General features: G+C 45.2%; 1 protein-coding gene across 1 annotated transcript in view; it reads left to right on the forward strand.

The window, feature by feature from the left end:
* The window catches only part of PDZD2 (PDZ domain containing 2), a 718,708-nt gene that overhangs the window by 464,407 nt on the left and 233,935 nt on the right, over positions 1 to 20,366 (forward strand). The window contains 3 exon segments of the mRNA XM_029579361.1: positions 8,580 to 8,711; positions 8,713 to 8,723; positions 18,799 to 18,931. Of these exon segments, the coding sequence (XP_029435221.1) occupies positions 8,580 to 8,711; positions 8,713 to 8,723; positions 18,799 to 18,931 (276 nt within the window).

Raw genomic sequence — 20,366 nt, forward strand, 5'->3', positions numbered from 1 at the left:
CCATGGATAAAATGAGTTTAAAGTTCCCAGCTTCCAAACAGGAGCAATGAAACTAAAGCACACTATTTAATAAAAGAACCCCTCAGATACTTTGTCAGGACCACTCTCACTTCAGGGACATCCTTGGGAAACCAGAGGCTGGTTGATCCCCCCCATCTCATTGATAAGAGAACTCCTTTTCTTCTTTAGTGGGCAGGATCCCATTATGAGGCTGATTTTCAAACTCCTATGCTGCGCGGATTTTCACCGGCCCGCAGCCACACATGTATCTCCCGGTACGCACATTGCAAAGGGTTTATAAAAAAGGGCAGGCCAGAACAGTACTATTAAGGCAGAGTCCCATTGAAGGGCACGCCGGGAATGAGGGACCCATGTAACCTGCTGCTGCTACAGACCGCGGGTAAGTATAAATACAAAGAATTTAAGGGTAGTTAGCGGGGTTTTAGGAGCTGGAGCTGGTTGGGTAAAAGGGAGGCAGATTAAGTAGAGGGTTTAGGAAGTCCACACCTTTACTGGAGGGAACTGGGGAAAAGGCCTATCGCATTGCCGCATGCATCTACTAAAATCCCCCTCACGCATGCGAGACAGCACTCGCCTGCACATGCGCATGCCAATATAAAATCGAGCGTGCATGTGCGGGCGGGTAGGCGATTTTATAACATGCATGCATTTATGAGCGCATATTAAAAAATCAGTGCGTCCATGTTCACGTGCGCCGGCACCTGTGCACACATGGACGCCTGCACTCGGGCGCAACTTTTGAGGCATTACTTTACAATGATACTCCTGAAAGAGGAGTCCATCTGTCTGCCCTGCAGTCACCTCCCTAGGAGCAATGAGCCTGCTCAGCAAGGGAGTTAGCTCTCTGTCTCCCCCTGCTGGACACGATGCTAGACAAGCCTGCTGAACAACCCAAGCAAATCACTTTCAGTTTACACTCCCACACTTTGGAGCATTTCCTGGTCACTCCTGGCTAGAATACTAGCTAGCTATCCCTGCACTGGGTTGACTGGCATGTACTAAAGTAACCGGTAATCACTATCTTTTAAAAAATGTAAATTAACCAGAGCAGAGTAAGTGGTTTCAGAGCTTCTTTGCAGTGGCAAATCCTTTTGGATTGGATTTACCCTAATCTGGGACTCAAGCCATTATATGTATAAAAAAGTGACTGACAAAATATCATAATTACATTTTATGTTACACAGGACCTCTGAGAAACTTTTTTTTTAGGCTACCCCCTGTTCAAATTCATGTAAAATTTATCAGCTTTTGTTTAATATGTATGATCCTCATTATCCTTTTCTGGATATGCAGTTATAGTTTTTTTTGTCACTAAAACTTTGGATTTGGTAGCAGAAGCTTACTATGGATCCACCACGATGTCGGCTCAGACTTGCTCACATTTTAGTAATGCTGCCTTATTTACACATGCTCAAAGCCACTTATGCGGCCCTACTCAATAGGAAAAAAAAAAATCAAAGAAAAGTAAAAATATTTTCATTCCTGGTGGGAAAAATTTGTTTCGCAACTAATAGAAAGTTGAAGAAAATTGTTTACAGGAGTTAAGGACGCTTCCCACTCCCTGCTTTCAGTCTCCTCCCTCACATGCAGCCCCTCTGATACTCTGATTCAGGCCACATCCTTTTTCTCTGCCAATTGGGCTAGGATGCCATGCTTTGAACCACACAGCACTATGGTGTCCACCATAGTTCAAAGCATGATGCCCCCGCCCTTTGTAGCAGAGGAGGAGGATGCGGCCTGAGATGCCATGCTGCCACTGTCCCTCTTTTTGCCAAGCCAGGATCACTGAGGAAGGGGAATGATGTGCCAGCCACCATTACCACTGCTTTTGCTTCCATTTCCAAATGGCCCTTGATGTCCTGCAGCAATTATACAGAGACCAACCTGTTCTGTGGCAAGCGTCAGATTTTGCAGCCCTTGCCACACACCATGGAATCATGGGAGACTGGGAGTCTGCTTATTGGCATCACTACAGATCAAGGGAGAGCAAACCCTTTGCAAACAATGCATGCTTGCTTGCTTATCCCTCTGAAGCTTCAGTCTTGCTCCTCTTATCCTAAAATAGATTGTTTTGAAGACAAGTAAAGCTGTGAATTCAAGTAAAACTAGACTCAAAATGGGATAAGAGGTGGTAGACATGCTGTATAGACTGATGTAGATGCAAATTTAGAGCAGAATGGTTTTCAAAAAGGAAATAACACAATCCCCAGCATGAAAAGTGATATTGTCTTTAAAAAAAACAAAAAACCCTCTATTCCATAGACAGTTGTAGCCAATGCATCTATATTATGTATTACATGTTTATAATTATGAAAATTAATAAATAAGATTTAAACATAAAAAGAAGGGGAAGGTTGCTAAAAAAAAAAAATTGAGGTATGTAACTAATAATTTAAAAAGAGGGTTTGTTCAAACTAGCTGCCTATTTTTGCAAAAGTGCAGTGAAATTTTAAATGAGTCCAAAAGAGTTCCCATAGAAAGGAATGGGAGCTCTGCAAAAGTGGTAATATTCTGGCCGTTCCATCACATTTCGGTAGGGGTAAATATGGTTGCCAGAGGTGAATTAATATTGTATATGCAAATAAATGTTTATAAACAAATTTGTGGGCAGAGTGTTGGGTGGTAATAGAGGTGCTTCTGCATTTCTTTTTCAGCAGATAAGCTTTCTTTCCAAATACCTGGTCATGCAATGATTGCTGTTTGCTCCCCCCACCCTGATATTCTCCCTTCAGAAGTCAAAAAGATTTGCTGTAATTTCTTATAAACAATACCTGGACCCTTTCTCATTTCAAACCCACAATCAGGTCGATACAGTAAGGTCGAGGTAGAAACAGTGAGGTAGTGTCAGGCGCACCCTTCCTCCCCGCACGCACAGTTCTCTTCACTAACTCCCCGATACTCTCCTCTAATCGCATGCAAATGCATGCCGTGGCTTTAAAGCGGTAGGGAAGGGTTATGCCCGCGTAACCCATTTTACTGTATAGGCGCTTAATACAGCGCCTATACAGTAACCTGGGTGCGCTGGTACCTGTCATTTCAAATGACATTTGAAATGACAGGCACCGGGAAGTGTAAAAATCAAAATTTTTAAATACCTGTCGGAGGGCCGCGTGGGTCCAGGCGGCCGGCGGGATCCGGGGGGCCGGTGGTCGCGTGTTAAATCTAGGCCGCGGGCGGGTGGGCGCCTGTTCCAGGCGGGTGGACGCGCGTTAGTTTCAGATGGCCGCGTGGGTCCAGGCGGCCGGCGGCAGCGGGGGCCGGGTGGTCGCGTGTTAAATCTAGGCCGCGGGCGGGTGGGCGCCTGTTCCAGGCGGCAGCGGCAGCGGCGGCGGGGGGACACACGTTAGTTCGAGACGGCCGGCGGGCGGCGGGTGGTCGCGTGTTAAATCTAGGCCGGGTCCGCACAGGCGCGCATTCATTCACTGCCGGTGGGGGCTGCCTCCGGCAGCCCCCACCGGCATTGAATGAATGCGCGCCTGTGCGACCCCTGCGATTCGGCGCTCAAGGCGTGACGTCACGGCATGTGACTGCCTTGAGCGCCGAATCGCAGGGGTCGCACAGGCACGCATTCATTCATCCAGGCGGAGGAGCCGGTGGCGAAAGCTGCCGGCTCCTCCGCCTGGATGAATGAATTCATTCACTGCCGGTGGGGGCTGCCTCTCCGGCAGCCCCCACCGGCAGTGAATGAATGCGCGCCTGTGCGGGCCCGGCCTAGATTTAACACGCGACCACCCGCCGCCCGTCTCGAACTAACGCGTGTCCCCCCGCTGCCGTTGCCACTGCCGCCGCCGCCTGGAAAAGGCACCCACCCGCCCGCGGCCTAGATTTAACCCGGCTCCCGCCGGCCGCCGCCGCCTGTACCCACGCGGCCCTCCGACAAGTATTTAAAAATTTTTATTTTTTCTTCTGACAGGTTTTATGTGTCCCACATCATTACATTTTCTCGATCATCTCTGTATCGCTTTTTTTTAAAATTGTGTTTTATTGTTTTTGAGTGTCTTAAGCGGTGTCGATGGATTTGTTACTAGACTCACAGTCCTAACTCCTACTAGGGGGAGGCGGTAAACTAACACGTTACGGCCGCGGCAAAACAGTGCGTTACTAATGAGAGAACCTGAGTGCCCGTTACGGTATCGGAGGGGAATAGCTAATTCCTTCATTATACAGCTAATTCGTTCATTTACATGCCGGGTGCGGGAAGGGTTACGCGTCTGTTTTAAGAAGCGCTACGGACGTGCAAAACTGGAGACTGTATCGCTGGTTTGCCTTACGCGTCCGAATTGTGCGCAGCGAGCTCGTTACAGACGAGAAATCTTCAACTGAACTTTACTGTATCGAGCTGAATGCCTGAAACTTTTCTTTGTCAAATATATAAGGCTGATATTCAGTAGCACAAATTTAATCAGATAACTTGGCCAAGATATTCAGCAGTGAGGCTGCGCCACTGAATATAATTAGCCAGGTAAGTTTATTCAGCTAACTTTACAATGTCCAAATAGCAATCCTAGACTTATCCAGCTAACTAAGAACATAAGAAATTGCCATGCTGAGTCAGCCCAAGGGTCCATCAAGCCCAGCATCCTGTTTCCAACAGAGGCCAAACGAGGCCACAAGAACCTGGCAATTACCCAAACATTAAGAAGATCCCATGCTACTGATTCAATTAATAGCAGTGGCTATTCCCTAAGTAAACTTGATTAATAGCCGTTAATGGACTTCTCCTCCAAGAACTTATCCAAACCTTTTTTGAACCCAGCTACACTAACTGCACTAACCACATTCTCTGGCAACAAATTCCAGAGCTTTATTGTGCGTTAAGTGAAAAAGATTTTTTTCCGATTAGTCTTAAATGTGCTACTTGCTAACTTCATGGAATGCCCCTTAGTCCTTCTATTATTCAAAAGTATAAATAACCAAGTCACATCTACTCGTTCAAGACCTCTCATGATCTTAAAGACCTCTATCTAACTAAAGTGGATAGTACTGAATATCAGCAATTCTTGGCTAAGTTAGTCAGCCAACTGTCACTTCCCTGTTTTCCTCTCACTTGGTGTGTTTATGGAAAATTGTAAGTTACCTCTTCTCATAGGTATTATCGCTAAACCCTATTTTTCACATCATGCACTAAGGGAGAGAGAGAGAGTGAGTTAGAGAGTGTGTGTGATGAGATCCCATGGTTCGATGTTGGTCTCTCTCTTCTGGAAGTGCACCTAAAGGGTTCTGCACCCCTCTTTGTTGATCCCAGATAATAATTTATTTGGTGCAAGTCTCAAGTGTCCTCCCGACCAGGGTCTCGAAGCCCCTCTCCACTTGGTCTCCACAGTCAGCCCCTTATCTGTGGAGCCACTGAAAACCCAAGGCTTAACACAATCTTGCCACTCGGTTGTTTCACTGGATAGTGAATTTGTCTTTTAGTCTTGGTCCACAATGTCAGTGAATCAAAACAGAAAAGGGAAGAACAAAATCCCAAAAGAAAATAAATGTCAGCAAACCTTGCTCTTTCCTTTAGAGGGTTGAGATTCCTGATCTGGCCAATCTTTACTGCTCCAAGAGGTCTTTCCACAGAAAGATCTTGTTGCCTTCTGAGCCTCTCAAGGGAGACTGAAATATGTCTCGAGGGTCCCTTTTCATTGGCCCTAGGCCCCTCCCCTGAACTATCCTGATTGGCTCAGTTGTCCGGCCTGCTCCCTTCCCACAGCTGCAACTGCTTTCTGAACTCTCTTGGTGGAAGAAACCACTCTCCTTGAGAGAGGCTGGTTCTCTTCACCTTCCCTCTTGAGTTTCCCTGATTGATTCTTTGGTTCTCAGCCTGGGAACATAGTCTCTCTCTCTCTCATGGGGTGTATCTACAAGGCCCTCTATAACAGGGTACCATCAAGCTAGGGTGAGAGAACATACTACAAAATTTCATCTTTTGAAGACTTTCCTCACTCCAAATGATGTCAAATCTTCACCAAGATGTATTGTGCTGTTCGTACATCTCATTCTCCATGCGAAACTGGCCCCTAAACCACCACTAATACCTCACCTCAACCTATCAGGTGGACCTCCTATAGAGATATAAATAGGTGCATACAGTGAGGCCCTCCCTAGAGGCGCTCTATCTCTCTCTCCACTCCACTCCCTCTCTCCTTCCCTCCCTTCCCCCTCCCCAAGCCCAAAAATGGCCAAAATGCAATTCCAAAAATATATCGCGAATTGCGTTATGGCCATTTTGGACATATCGCACAGCTTAATCCCAGAGAAAAAGGTGTAGTTATTTCCAGCATTAAAACCATGCGATAGCATGTGCTATGCTATCGCACAGTGCGAATTGACCCCCTAATTTAACAAAAACCCACCCCTCCCCCGATCCCACCCCCTCAAAAATTTGCATTCACGCTACTTTACTTTTCGCACACATTAACACCATAATGCATTTTGATAAATGATCCTATTAGCCAGATAACTTTTTAGTGGCAGTTGCAGACTGTGCCTGAATATTCAAACAGTGCAACTAGCTAAGTGTGAACATAGATAGTTAAGTAGTGCTGAATATTGGATTGAATAACTTGGCTGAGTATCAGATTGAGTAATATGGGTGTTTTTGCCTTTTTTGTGGCAAAAACTTCTGCAACAGGGTAGACATCTTGTAATGTGTGGAAAACATGAAGATGCATTTACTGAAGCTTGAGGAAAGGGGGGGGCTGACTGAGGGTGGGAGGAATAGCCTAGTGGCTAGAGCAGTGGACTATGAACCAGGAAACTATGAACCAGGAGACCAGGGTTCAAGTCCTGCTGTCACTCCTTGTGACCTTGGGCAAGTCACTTTACCCTCCATTGCCTCAGGTACAAACTTAGATTGTAAGCCCTCTGGGGGTAGAGAAATACCTACAGTACCTGAATGTAAACCAGTGTGATATCTCAATTGAGATCGAATGTCAGTATAAAAAAAAAAATCTAGATTTTGGTAGTTGAAAATAAGCACGGGATGTGGGGGTGATCATATCTGATGATCTTAAGGTGGCCAAACTGGAAGATAAGATGATGGCAATATCCAGAAGGAATCTCAGCTGCACAGGGAGAGGAATAGCCAGCAGGAAAAAAGAAGTGATATTACCTTTGTACAAGTTTCTGATGAGATCTCATTCTGAGTATTATGTGCAATTCTGGAGACTGCACCTTCAGTAGAGTTGGCACAGAGGGCAACTACTAAAATGGTCAATGATCTTCATCATAAAGCATATGAGGACAGATTTAAAAATTAAAACATTAAAATGAAGGAACTAGGAGTATAATAGAGAAATTTAAATACCACCAAGGAATAAATGCACAGGAAGTGAGCCTCTTTCAACAGAAAGGAGGCACTAGAACTAGGAATCATGGGAGAGGATGAAATTGGATAGATTGAGGAGCAATCTAAAGCAGTGTTTCTCAACCAATGTGCCATTGCACATTGATCAGATGTGCCATAGAAATGTGTCTTCAGACCTGATCAGGTGTGCCATGGAAATGTCACTACTGCCTGATACTCAGATCCCAGCCAGCACCTGGACACTACTGTCATCAAGAAACACCAGCAGTGGCTCTTAAACTTGTAGGAACTACTTTCTGAGAACATGCATGCCTCTTCTTTCTAGCTGTGAGAACATGCATGCCTCTTCTTTCTAGCTGTAGCATAAGTCCTAGAGTCCTCTTGCAGGGCACGAATAGTTTGTGCTTGTTTTGTGTTGCACACATAGCAAACACCACCTCCTCATATTCCCCATCTTTGGGTCCTTCTAATCTGTCTTATCCCCAGAATGAGTGAGATGGGGAGAGTGTGTACTGAGCCCTGGATGTGACTCAGTTTGAGTGTCAAGAGCTCTGGCAACCACTTTCGGCAGCCAAGATAACTAACTGAGCTGGCTGCCTGCATCAGACTATCTTCTCCCTTCACCTATACTTGTATATAAAGTGAGTTAGTTCATTGTGATGGGTTCATGTGTATCTTCTCCCCCTCTCCCCCCTTTGTTTTAAAAATTGAAAGAGAGACTGGTGGGGCTTTCAATGTTCTCCTATCTCTTCTTTTGACCATATGAGTCCTCTCCAAGTCCATACGGCCTGCTTTGTGAAGGTTGATGTGGAACACAACATTTTTGTTAATGATGCCTTGAGCTTGAAAAGGTTGGGAAAAACTTATCTAAGGAAATATTTCTTTACAGAAAGGGTGGTGGATGCATGGAGCAGCCTCCCTTTGTAGGTGGTGGAGACCAGGAAATATCAGAATTCAAGCACAGAGAATCTTGAAGGAAAGGGAAGGGACAACAAAGGAGCCGGAGATATGGGTGGGCGGTATGCTCTTTATTCTGTCATCATGTTCTCTGTTTCTAAGTTTCCAATGTGTTATCTGTTTTCATCGATGCAGGGGATTCACAAGATTCTGAAGCAGGTTCTAAGTATAATGCAAATAAGTCTGTTTTGTTTCCTTACCTCTGGAAGAGCAAACACCATTATTCTGTCTTCCTGCTATTTAAATGTGTAAATAAAGTTAGAATACATTTGGCAAAAAGGTTAAAGACCTTTATTTTTTCCTGCAGCGTGAAGGTTGTTGTATATGGAAGATGCACATGGTGAAGGGGGGCCGATGGACTGGGAATCCAGATCACAGGAGGCCGAGGATCAAAGAGATCACCTCAAGGCATCACTGTAGCACACGTGGAGGAAGGAGGCTCTGCGCATAGGTACAGCGCTGCATATGGCTGTGGCCTAGCCATATGCACTTTATTTCATATGCTATTGAGTTCTGCAGAATGTCTTTAAGTGTTACTTTGAACAGTCTTCAGTATTTGCAGACTATGTAGGCTTGGGTTGTAAAATGGGATTAATGAGGAACTATGATAATTCCAAACCTATGCAAGCATAATTGTGATGTAGCACCTGCATGAGGCCTCTGTTGATAGTCAGTTCTTACCTGCAGCTCCAATGATAATACGTATTAGCAACGGGAAGGGCAATAATGAAAGCCATTTCTGTGAGAAAAATAGCATTTTGCCCTTAGAAATCGGGGCTTTAATTATTGCCCACTATCAGTGTTGGCTAATAATAATAACATTTGTTGCTTTATTTGAAATTAGAGTTCAAGCTCCTGTCCCCATGCTTGTCACTTTCAAATTGGAAAAAGTGCCGGTACCTCCTCTTCAGCCTTTTCCTTACCTGCTCAGAAGTACTTTCTCTGAACACCCTCTTGCATAATTTAAAAGTTAATCTTTTGGTCATCTATGAAAAACATTAACAACGGTAAAATGAATTATGTTAGCAATCATGTTACCATGACCTATCAGGTTTCCTGCTGACCATTAAGGCCCTCGGTTTCCTGCAATACCACTGCTATAGCAACGACAGAGGAATCAACCTGCTGCTGCAGAATTTGGGCTGCACCTCAAAAGCTGAGAAACAACCCAAATATCAGATTGCTTCCTGCTCTGCAGCTGCTGCTGCTGTTATCCTGCTGCTTCAACCTTGCGGCACTGGATCTGAGTTCTTACCGGAACAATAAACCTAGAGCTCCTGCCAGGGTGGAGCTCCTTATGCACGGGGAATGCAGAGCCTTGCGATATGGCCGCAGTCATGAGGTGGAGGCGCTGGAAGCAAGGAGAGAGGAGAATTCAAGGGAGGGAGTGAGGAGGATGTCTGGGAATGAATGGGAGACAGGAAGGATGAAGGAGGCGTAGGAGAGGAAGGGAGAATTGAGCAAAGAATGGAAGAGAGGAGGATGGATGGTGGTTAAATGAGAGGATGTGAAGCGGGTTACATTTTTAATCACTTGAATATATTCCACAGTCAGAAGCACATATACAAGAAATGATCTCTGGAACATATGAATTACATTGCTTTACTTGTTAAGCTGTTCAGATTTATCGTAATTCACTTTGAGTCCGATCTGGATAAAAGCAGAATATCAAATAGTTGGAAATAAAATAAATAAATAAATAAATAGAATAAAAATAAATAAACCGCCTTCTCCTTTTCCCACAGAAATTCTTTTCCGTGGACCAATCGTAAGAGTTAATTGGAACTATCGGATCCCTTTTTGCTCGTACCTCAATCCCAACCATTTTTTAAGGAATGGGATTCATTCGTCAGCCTGCCCAGATCAAAATTCACATCCAAAGTGGATATAATTCAACTCCTGTTTACATGATTTACTCTCATTCCTCTACTCTTTGACCTTCCATCTGAAGTCAACACCACCTTCCTCCCAGTGCAGGTTGCACTCAAGGAATGCTCTTCACTTCCCCGGCATCAAGGCCTCTTCTTCATTTCACCTCCTAGTCTGTTCTCACCTCCACCTCCTGGTTAGTTCCTCTCCTATTGGTTGCTGCTCCCATTAAGAGGGTCCCTGGGCCCACCAGCGCACAGCATGGCTAGACTTAGCAGGTCACACCTCTCGAGTTCACTATTACCCACCCCTCTCTGGAAAGGATAGGAACCAAAGGGCAAAAACCCACCAAATGTTCCCACTTTTATACCTCCTTCTAATAAGAAAAACCCACAGTTTAAGGGGATATATTTACCCTCACATCCATTAACACAATATCCTACTGCACTGCCGCTCATTAGGGATCTGCATTAGTTTCAAACAAATAAGCAAAAGTAAATGAACAGGGTCCAATTCATTTCCTTCAGAGGCCCCCTGAATTAAAGAAATCCTATTTGTTGCATTCATTTTGAACAGAATAATTTCTATAAACCACTAAAGTCAATGGACTCATAGAAATCAATAGGAGAGCAATAGGTGTGCATTTAGGAATTGATACAAAGTATAAAGCAGGCAGCCAACAGACATGGGTAGGACGGACATGTTGTCAGGAAGACAATAGGAATGACGTATCACAGTGAAGGATTTTTTTTCCAATCCAACTTATTGCTGCACACTGGATACGGTGTCACTGATATTGAAGACTGAGCATGTCAGGGAATTGCTGTGCATTCCATCTGAAGGCATTGTCTTTGAAGGAGAATGCTATTTGAGCTTTCTCTAAGTTCTAAGTTATTTTTTCCCCTGCTGCCCATTTTAGACTGTCACTGTGCCAGTCATACAATAGATGAAAGCAGACAGGCAGCACTGCGTCAGAAGCTCTGGGTCAGAGAGAACAGACTTGTGTTGCGTGCTGTTCTTCTTTTTCCTTTGTGATGACTGGAAGCAGACTGGAGAATTGCTTGCAGAGCTGCTACTGACTTTGTCTCTGCCTGGACAGTGGGCAAAAGGTGAGCACTGGGGGCAGGGCAGAGACTGAAGCATACCAGGCTGTGATGTGAAGCCTGTCACTATGCTCTTCAGTATCAGAGAACTAGTGCACACAGTATGACACTCAATGCAGCAGTGTCTCTGTATTACACACACACACACACACACCACAGTCAGCAGGCATTATGGTATCACTGCGAAATATTAAATCATTTTAATATCCAAATCTCCAGTGACAGAATCAATTATGTCAGAGATAGAGAAAGGCAGAGCAGTTAAAGGAAATGTTTCCAAACTTGGCCAGGTTGGCAGTGCCAACAACAACCAAAAAAGTAGTCCTTGCACGTAAGTTGAAGTGGGATTTCTTCAGGACTAAGAAGGCAGCATAAGCCAGCTCTATCTAGAAGAAACTGACATATGGAGAAGAGCATGTGTCACTGCAGAGTGCAGATGTCACTAGGCATGTTTCGCTCCATTCTGTTTTTGAAAAGAGGAAAACGGTGGCAGACTATTCGCAGGCAAAGAGTAGCAGCAAGGTGAAAGGGGTAGGAAAACAAGAATACTCCTCACTAGACATGATGCAGTGAAGGCAATATTTTCCTCCACTGGTTCAGATGAAGAGTCTTTTCTTGGCTTGTCTGAATCAGAAGATATTGAAGGTATACTGGAAGAGTATACAGTAGTGTCTTAGCATCATCTGGTTCATTGATGGGTAAAACAGAGCAAAATGAGGATGGCACTGAAGAGCAGGCAGCACAGGCAAAGAGTGTGACTGATGCCCCTGGCATTGTTCCTCAGAGTCCTCCCTCTACCCCTGCACCAGTGCTAGCATCCTCCACTAAGGATGTAGAGAAAAGATCGCAGAAGAAATCCATGATCTGAAACATAGAAATGACGGCAGAAGAAGACCAAACAGCCCATCCAGTCTGCCCAGCAAGCTTTCATACTTTTTTTTTTCTCATACTTATCTGAAACTCTTGGCCCTTATTAGTAACTCTTTGGTTCTAGTTACCTTCCACCCCCGCCATTGCTGTAGAGAGTAGTGCTGGAGATGCATCTAAGTGAAGTATCTAGCTTAATTGGTTAGGGGTAGTAACTGCAGCAATAAGCAAGCTACTCCCACGCTTATTTGTTTACCCAGCCTTTGCCATTCAGTCCTTGTTGGTTGTTGTCTGACTATAAATCCTCTTTTCTTTATTCCCCCCTGCCGTTGAAGCAGTGAGTTGCGCTAGATATGTATTCCAAGTGAAGTATCAGGCTTAATTGATTCAGGGTAGTAACTGCTGTAACATGCAAGCTACACCCATAATTATTTGTTTACCCAGACTATGTAATTCAGATCCACATTCTGATACAGCCCGGCTGGGCTTTAAATCCAGGCAGCAGGCGCCATTCCATCTTTCTCCTCGCCGCGACCGAAGACCTGCGCGACCGGCGCCGGAGCCCCACCGGGGGAAGGTCAGGTCAGTGCTCGGCCTCCCCACCCGGGGGACCCCGACGCCAGCCGCGTGCTAAGGCCCAATCGGAAGAACGAAGCGCAACTAAAAAGAAAAAAACAGGGAAACGCGCCAAGGCCCGCCCAGCTAAAAGCAGCCAGCCAATCCTGATACAGCCCGGCTGGGCTTTAAATCCAGGCAGCAGGCGCCATTCCATCTTTCTCCTCGCCGCGACCGAAGACCTGCGCGACCGGCGCCGGAGCCCCACCGGGGGAAGGTCAGGTCAGTGCTCGGCCTCCCCACCCGGGGGACCCCGACGCCAGCCGCGTGCTAAGGCCCAATCGGAAGAACGAAGCGCAACTAAAAAGAAAAAAACAGGGAAACGCGCCAAGGCCCACCCAGCTAAAAGCAGCCAGCCAATCCTGATACAGCCCGGCTGGGCTTTAAATCCAGGCAGCAGGCGCCATTCCATCTTTCTCCTCGCCGCAACCGAAGACCTGCGCGACCGGCGCCGGAGCCCCACCGGGGGAAGGTCAGGTCAGTGCTCGGCCTCCCCACCCGGGGGACCCCGACGCCAGCCGCGTGCTAAGGCCCAATCAGAAGAACGAAGCGCAACTAAAAAGAAAAAAACAGGGAAACGCGCCAAGGCCCGCCCAGCTAAAAGCAGCCAGCCAATCCTGATACAGCCCGGCTGGGCTTTAAATCCAGGCCCTGCTAGGCGCCGCGCGCCGAGCGTCGCGCGCCGAAGGAGCACGACAAAGGGGCCTGCCCCTTTGTGTGCCCCTTCGTGCAGCCCCGAGGAAGCCCCTCTCCCTGCTCGACCGACTTAGCAAACTCACGGACAAGATCCTCCCTTACCTTGTGTGCCCCCTCATGTGAACTTGAGCATTACCAGAAACCACTCACCCTAAACGCCTCGGCCACTCCACCCGCTACTAACGAAGCACCCAACGTCAGCTACACACAAGCTTTCGGCCAGTGACTCCACCTTCAAGGTCTCACACACACATCAGCCTCTACAACACTCCGCCAGCCCCACCAGCACTCATCCAGCCATCCAGCAAGCTTCCAGCACTCATCCAGCTTCACCTGCAAGCTTCCAGCACTCATCCAGCTTCACCTGCAAACTTCCAGCATTCATCCAGCTTCACCTGCAAGCTTCCAGCACTCATCCAGCCTTCCAGCAAGCTTCCAGCACTCATCCAGCCATCCAGCAAGCTTCCAGCACTCATCCAGCCATCCAGCAATCCATCCATCCATTCAGCAATCCAGCCATCCAGCAAGCTTCCAGCACTTATCCAGCCTCACCTGCAAGCTTCCAGCATTCACACAGCCTCTCCAACTTTTATTACAGTATCTCTAATCTCGCAACGTTGTTCCAACCAATGGCCCCATCCTTCCCAATTCCAATTCTCCAACATAATCTACCACCCAAAAGAGAATCATCCCGACATGCTCAACACCACAATCTCAAATCCCTCTCTTCTATCATGATCACTCCCGCCACTCAACTTCTAGGCCTCACCCTATTTTCTTTAAGCCTATTTAATGCTCAATCCCTAACAAAAAAGTCCGTAATTCTAAATGACTACCTCATTGATGTGAAGCCTGATATATGTGCAATCACTGAAACGTGGTTAAAACCATCAGACACCGCAATAATCAACCAGTTACCTACAGAGGCTTACGACTTCTTCTCGCTTCCTCGTCATAAAAAAAAGGGAGGAGGAATTCTTTTAGCAACCAAAAAGGACCTCAGATTCTCTCTGCACCAGACGAATTCTAATTCAAAACTTGAAATCGGCTTCTTCACTTCAGACAAACTCCAAATCCTACTCGTATATGCTCCCCCAGGTTTCCTGGAATCAGATGCCTCACCTCTGGTCGAATTAACCACTTCCCTTATCAACTTAGACTCTCCAGCTATCATTCTAGGTGATTTTAACCTGCACGTTGATAACCCTACACTATCACCCAACTGTGAAGCATTACTCACAGCTTTCTCCGCGCTGGGCTTCACTCAATTAGTTAACAAACCCACCCACAAAGCCGGCCACACGTTAGACCTTATCTTCGTTAACTCTGCAATCAAGCCCACGTCTCTCCCCAACTGCACAAAGGTCCCGTGGTCAGATCACTGCCTCATAACAACTTCTTTCTCAATAAAAGATACTAGCCCGGCTTGCATTCCTTCGCCCTCCTTCACATACAGGAAAACTTGCTCACCAGAAGATCTCAATAATCAATTATCACCACACCTCCACCACCTGGACCTCACTGACCCGAACTCAGCGCTTCGAACATGGAATACAATTACGGAAACTATAGCTAACAAGCTATGCCCTCCTATAACAAAAAACCCACACCCCAATTCCTCCAAAAAACAGCCCTGGTTCTCCTCAGAATTAAGAAAACTCAAACTCCAACTAAGACAACATGAGGCTAAATGGCGCAAAAACCCAGGAACCAATACCCTTTCAATCTACAAATCAATTCTTCATCAATACAAAGCAAGCACCTTAAGATCCAAGAGGGACTTCTATGCTTCTAAGATACACGACCTTGTATTCGATGCCAAAGCACTCTTCAGCTATGTAGCCAACCTCACGCAATTAAACCAGACAGAGATTGCACATGACCAAGCTCAATCGAAAGCTGAAGAATTAGCACTATTCTTCAGCAACAAAATCAGCAATCTTCTATCTCAGCTCCCCACTAACGCCACTGCACCACCAACCACTCCTCAATCCGCAATCAACAATACTCGATTAGAAGAACTTGATCCAACTTCATCCATTGAGATCCAAGGAATTCTAAGGAAAATGAAACCTTCCTCTCACCCTTCGGATCACATCCCAGCTAAACTTCTTTTATCAATTCCAGACTCTATCTCCAAAATCCTGGCAGACATCATAAATTGCTCCATCACACAAGGACTCTACCCAGAAAACCTCAAACTGGCCTCACTCAAACCCCTTCTCAAAAAACCAAATCTCGACCCCAACGATCCCAACAACTATCGACCGATCGCTAACCTCCCCTTCATAGCCAAGATTATGGAAAAATTGGTAAACTCACGACTCTCAAACTACATTGAAGACAACAACCTCCTATTCCCATCACAATACGGATTCCGCAAAACCTTAAGTACGGAAGCACTCCTCATCTCCATGACAGATCACATCATCCTAGGCCTTGACAAAGGACAAGCCTTCCTCCTGATCCTACTGGACCTTTCGTCAGCATTTGACACCGTCAATCACTCCCTTCTCATCAACCAACTAATAGCCATAGGTATCTCAGGCACTGCCCTCTCGTGGTTCAGAACCTTCCTCAGCAATAGAGGATACAAGGTTAAGATTCATAACAAAGAATCCTCACTCTACCCCGCGTCAGTAGGAGTCCCTCAGGGCTCATCCCTATCTCCTACCTTATTTAACATATACCTGTTACCCTTATGCCAACTTCTCACTGACCTCAAGCTCAAACATTTCCTCTACGCGGATGATATCCAGATCCTGATCCCCATCAAGGAGTCACTCGCGAAAACACTATCTCATTGGGAAACATGCCTCCAAAATATCAAACAGCTTCTCACAAGCCTCAACCTGGTACTAAATTCATCCAAAACGGAACTACTACTCATCACACCAGAGAACAGTCCCTGCACCCCCACTCATCCAGCCATACCAAAAACTACACAAGTGAGAGACCTAGGAGTTCTAATTGACAATCACCTGAACCTGAAAGCCACCATCAACAAAACCACCAAAGACTGCTTTTATAAACTCCAAGTACTGAAAAGAATAAGACCTCTGTTCCACACTCATGACTTTAGAACAATCCTACAATCAATCATCTTCGCAAAGCTGGACTATTGTAACACCATCTTGCTTGGTCTCCCCTCACTACACAACAAACCACTGCAAATGGTTCAAAATGCCTCTGCCCGTATACTCACTAACACCAGGAGAAGAGACCATATAACCCCTATCCTATTGGGCCTCCACTGGCTACCCATCCACTTCAGAATAATCTACAAGGCCATCCTCACCATATACAAAAACATCCATCAACTAGCCCCAATTGACCTTCATTTCCCCCTCCGATTACACACTTCAACAAGACCGACAAGAGATGCTTACAAAGGATCACTTCAAGTACCCCCAGCCAAAACTACCAGACACATTACGCTAAGAAATCGGGCCTTCTCCACAGCCGGTCCTACCTTATGGAACTCCATCCCCCCAGATCTTAGAATGGAACCCAGCCTCTCAACCTTCAAGAAAAGACTCAAGACCTGGCTGTTCATGCAGGCTTTTCCTAACTCCAATATTATTTAACTCCTAACAATCAACACACATCACCATCAATATCACTATTAGCTACCTCTTACAATGTAATTATATGTAATTAGCTGGTTTTCCTTTCCTTTTTCCTTCTCACTCCAAGTTCTATTTTTCCTTGTTACATGTAACTGCTTTTCCGCACTATTGTTCAAGTTTAAGTTTATTTTGCACTCCTGTTTCATGTGAACCAGCATGATGGGACTTTTGTCTTGAATGTTGGTATATAAAAAACTTAAATAAATAAAATAAATAAAATAAATTTTGTGATGTGTAATCACTGTGCAAAGGATATCAGTCAAGAGAATCAAATGGTACACCTGACAAACACTGGTATGCATTATCATGTGCAGAAGCAGCACCCACTAGTACTGGCATCTGGGAAGGGTGGAAATATTGGAGACCTCCTCCTTCCAGTCTGGGGGAAAGTGGTGGAAAAGAGGAAGAGTGTCCCCCAAGCTGCTCCCATGCCCTCGATCCCTTCCAGCAATCGGGTGGCAGGCTAGCAGCCCCCTACCAACCATCAGAAGTGACAGCCTACCATGGAGTAAATGGGGTGGTGTTTGATAGCAATGTCCCGGGGTAGGAATCAGGAAACTTCAAAAGTTATAACAAGGAGCATTGCTGAAATGATTGCCCTTGATAGCCAGCCCCTGCAGCTAGTAGAGAATGAGAGCTTTCTGCATTATATCAAGCTGGCATTCCCACATTACAGAGTCCCCTCCAAGACCACCGTTAGTAATTGTGGACATCCCAGCCTATACAAACAGTGCCGTAATCAGATCCAGATGCTGCTGGCCAAGGCAGAGGGGAGTAGCCTGCATTTTACCACCGACATCTGGACATCCATGAATGCTGCGCACGGATCTCTCCCTGACTTGCACGCTGGTTAGGTCTGCTGGAAGCAGGGGTGGGCAGCAGCTCTAGCAGGGACAGAGCAACAGAGTGCAGGTGGACTCTGCTGCACACTTAGTCAATGAATGAGTCCCACCTTTTCTGCTTTGTTCCCCTTTTCATGCTGCTTTTGGTTGCTGATGCCACTTTTGGTGCCAGTTTGCCACTTGAGATGCCATCAAGGGTTTACGTCACTGTTGCTGGTGCCCTGTTTTGGAACCTTGGGGTATACTCCCCACTTTTGCTGCTTTTTAGCTCCTCTCACAATGATTTGGAGAACTTCTGCTAATGCTGGTAGCCCCTTGCCCCTTTATGGAATTTTAGGATGTTGGTGCCGCTTTTGATGCCATTATCCAGTATCCACAGCCTTTCTATGTACCTTGGAGTTCTTTCCCCCTTCTGTTGTGTTCTTCCCATAAGTTTTAAGACAGTTGGTTTAAAAAAAACCCCAGTTTTGGAGCCCAATATAGGCTGTAATGTTTTCCCCACTTTAAAAAACGAATCAAGCTAAAAAAAAGTATTTGTTTTTGTTTTGAAACTAAAAGAACAATTTGGGGTCCCCAAGAAATGAATTTTGAAATGAAATGAGTTTTTACCTCCTGAACATCCCTGCCCCTCATACCTCTAAAATGCCATCCCGTGGTCATTTGCTGTCACTACGTGCACAAAACATTTTAACATTTTCCAAATGAGGCACCCATGATAAACCCTTGGTTCTCCCCCACCCAGAGCAGCTTCTACGGCTACCAGCTCAAAAAGAGTGCCCCATATTTCGTGGTTCCCCTAAACCATCATTTATAGTATTTGGTTATCTTAATTCAAAAACAAAATGTATAGATTTAACATTAAATTAAATACTTTTTTTTTTGTTTGTTTCTTCTGCAACTTTCAGGGATGGTCGATTGAGATCGGGCGACGAACTGCTGATGGTCAATGGCAAGTCCCTAGTGGGGCTCTCTCATCAGGAGGCTGTGGCTGTTCTGCGCACTGCAGCCGGCCTGGTGCAGCTCGTCGTTGCTAGCAGGGTTGGTAATCTCTATACTATTTGGTCGCATATAGTCAGTAGTCATCTTTGTACAGGTTTTTTTTATATTTTGAAAGCTTGATTATAACTCGCACAGAGGTCTGCTTTTATCAGGCGCAGTACAGAAAGCTGTAATAAAATTCACCAAGAGCCATGTAGAAAGTAAAATTAATAAACAGCTGCCCAAGTCTCTGATTTAAGTGCCTTGTTCTCCCTCCCATCTCCCCTTTGAAATCGGTGGTTTCTGAAGAAGTACCCATTACCCTGCCTATATGAGAAGCCTGATTTTTACTCTATAAAAAGAAGCATATCCCTTCAAATCGGTTTATCCGGATCTCTCTCTCTCTCTCCACGTTTGATTCTTTTCTTTTTGTATATAGTTTTATAAGGGAAAATGGATGCCATTTCAAATGTTATGTAATATGTTATGTAATATTTCAGCAAGAGGTGGAACCCAGGTTGTAGATTGAAAGCAGGAAAGGATCATCCCATCAATGTATCATCGCTTTGGAAGATTGGATTGTAAAAACTGGAAAGCGATTTATAAATGTTATAAACAAAATAAATGAATATATATATTTCAAATGTTATTTTAAAGAAAATCACATGCCTGTGGAAGTATTTCATCTGTGTAACATTATTCATTTAGGCATACCAAGCAGTTTGTTAAAGCAGAAAAACTGCAACTGTTACATTATTATGGCATTATTAATGATATTACTGACATTTATTTATTTATTTATTTATTTATTTATTTATTTAAGTTTTTTATATACCAACATTCAGGACGGTGGTCCCATCATGCTGGTTCACAAGAAACAGGGGTGAAATTATAATAAACTTTACCATTTAAACAACAGTGCAGAAAAGCAGTTACATATAACAAGGAAAACAATAACTTGGAATGAGAGAGGAAATGGAGATCAGATAGTTATATACAAGTATAAATAACATTGTGAAAGGTGGTTATTAACGCTAATGCTAGCGGAGCTTGTTGCATGAAGGGAGTTAGATGGAGTTGGAGTTGGGGAAGGCCTGTGTGAACAGCCACGTTTTGAGTCTTTTCTTGAATGTTGAAATGTTGGGTTCCATTCTAAGATCGGGGGGAATGGAGTTCCATAATGTTGGACCGGCTGTGGAGAATGCCCGATCTCTAAGCGTGATGTGTCTGGTAGTCTTGGCTGGAGGTACTTGAAGTGATCCTTTGTAAGCATCTCTTGTCGGTCTTGTGGAATGGTGTAATCGGAGAGGAATATGGAGATCGATTGGGGCTAATTGATGGATGTTTTTGAAAATGGTGAGAATGGCCTTGTAGATTATTCTGAAGTGGATGGGCAGCCAATGGAGGTCCATCAAGATGGGTGTTATGTGTTCTCTTCTCCTGGTGTTGGTGAGTATACGGGCGGAGGCATTTTGTACCATTTGCAATGGTTTGG

The sequence above is a fragment of the Rhinatrema bivittatum genome, chromosome 1 (assembly GCF_901001135.1).
Source record: "Rhinatrema bivittatum chromosome 1, aRhiBiv1.1, whole genome shotgun sequence".
Classification (NCBI taxonomy): domain Eukaryota; kingdom Metazoa; phylum Chordata; class Amphibia; order Gymnophiona; family Rhinatrematidae; genus Rhinatrema; species Rhinatrema bivittatum.